Source organism: Propithecus coquereli, unplaced genomic scaffold, assembly GCF_000956105.1.
Source record: "Propithecus coquereli isolate 6110/MARCELLA unplaced genomic scaffold, Pcoq_1.0 Scaffold282, whole genome shotgun sequence".
Lineage (NCBI taxonomy): Eukaryota > Metazoa > Chordata > Mammalia > Primates > Indriidae > Propithecus > Propithecus coquereli.
The window spans coordinates 2,767,286-2,768,813 of record NW_012148419.1 but is presented as its reverse complement, the minus strand read 5'-3'; the positions used below and the strand labels follow the sequence as shown (position 1 = coordinate 2,768,813).

Sequence of the window (1,528 nt, the reverse complement as noted above, 5' to 3'; positions counted from 1 at the left end):
AGGTCTGGTTGCATTCTTGATCCTCCTTCCTGCAATATATTGAGATAACAGGGAGAGGAAGGGAAGTCAGTTGCCCACGTTGATCTTTTGATCAGGTCAGTCTAGTTTATGCAGATAGAGGGAAAGCCCCCTCCAATGCTTTGTGATCTTGAATGTTCTTTAATTAAAAATATTCTGTGTGCTGGGCTAGGTGGCTCATGCCTGTAATCCCCGCACTCTGGGAGGCCAAGGTGGGAGGATCACTTGAAGTCAGGGATTCAAGACCAGTCCAAGCAAGAATGTGACCCCGTCTCTACTAAAAATAGAAAAAATTAGCTGAGTGTGGTGGTGCACACCTATAGTCCCAGCTACTTGAGAGGCTGAGGCAAGAGGATCACTTGAGCCCAGGAGTTTGAAGTTGCTGTGAGCCAGGCTGATGCCACAGCACTCTAGACTGGGTGACAGAGTAAGACTCTGTCTCAAGAAATATAAAAAAAATATTCTCTATACCAAGGAGTTATATGTTGAGGTGAAATTTCCTGAGCTCCTTCATCCCCAGCATTGGAGGTAGGGACTAATGGGAGGTGTTTGAGTGATGGGGGTAGATCCTTCATTAAAGGCTTGGTGCAGTTCTCACAGTAATCAGTGAGTTCTCACTCTGTTAGTTCCTGTTAGTGCTGGTTGTTAAAAAGAGCCTGGCACCTCCCTCTGCTCTCTGTGGCTTCCTTTCTCTTGCCATGTGATCTCTGCACACACTTGTTCCCGTTCCCTTACTGCCATGAGTGGAAGCAGTCTGAGGTGCTCACCAGAAGCAGATGCTGGTTCCATGCTTCTTGCACAACCTGCAAACTGTGAGCCAAATAAACCTAGTTTCTTTATAAAGTAGCCAGCCTCAGGTATACCATTATAGCACTACAAAAATGGACTAAGACAGGGCCTTTCTCCATGGTGTTACCTCTGCGTGGAATGCTCTTCCCCTATCATTAGGTCTCCTGAATGTTTATCCTAAGTGCTGCATCCTCATTGTTCAAGTCTCAGTTTAAATGTCTCCTCTTCAGAGATGTCTTCCCTGAACATCCAGTTAAATCAGCACCCACACCGGTCACTCTGTTGCAGTACTCTCTTTCTTCATTGTGCTTTCAAAAATTATTTTAGTTACTATTTATATGTTTATTTCACACACACCACACATGCACGCATATACACACCCCAGTAGCAGTAATAACAAGTCTTGTTTCCACCTGAATTCTGAATACCTAAAACTTTCCTGGTTATAGGTGCTCTAGCTGGAGTGAATATACCTCACTGTGTTTATAAAGGCTAATCATACCCAAATGTTCATTTTATTGTTTCTCTCTCTGTTAAAAATCCTTATTTCCTTTCAGGTTGTTTGGGCAGATAGTTACAAAGTTGGCTGTGCAGTACAATTTTGCGCTAAAGTTTCTGGCTTTGAAAGTCTTTCCAATGGAGCACATTTTATATGCAACTATGGACCAGCGTAAGTGTCTTAAAATAATTCTATTTTAAAAACATTTATTTTCATTATAGA

General features: G+C 42.6%; 1 protein-coding gene across 1 annotated transcript in view; it reads left to right on the top strand.

Annotated features, from left to right (window-relative positions):
* The window catches only part of GLIPR1 (GLI pathogenesis-related 1), a 46,614-nt gene that overhangs the window by 19,974 nt on the left and 25,112 nt on the right, over positions 1-1,528 (top strand). Inside the window, exon 3 of the mRNA XM_012648370.1 lies at positions 1,365-1,477. Coding sequence (XP_012503824.1) covers positions 1,365-1,477 — 113 coding nt within the window. The remainder of the gene's footprint in view (positions 1-1,364; positions 1,478-1,528) is intronic.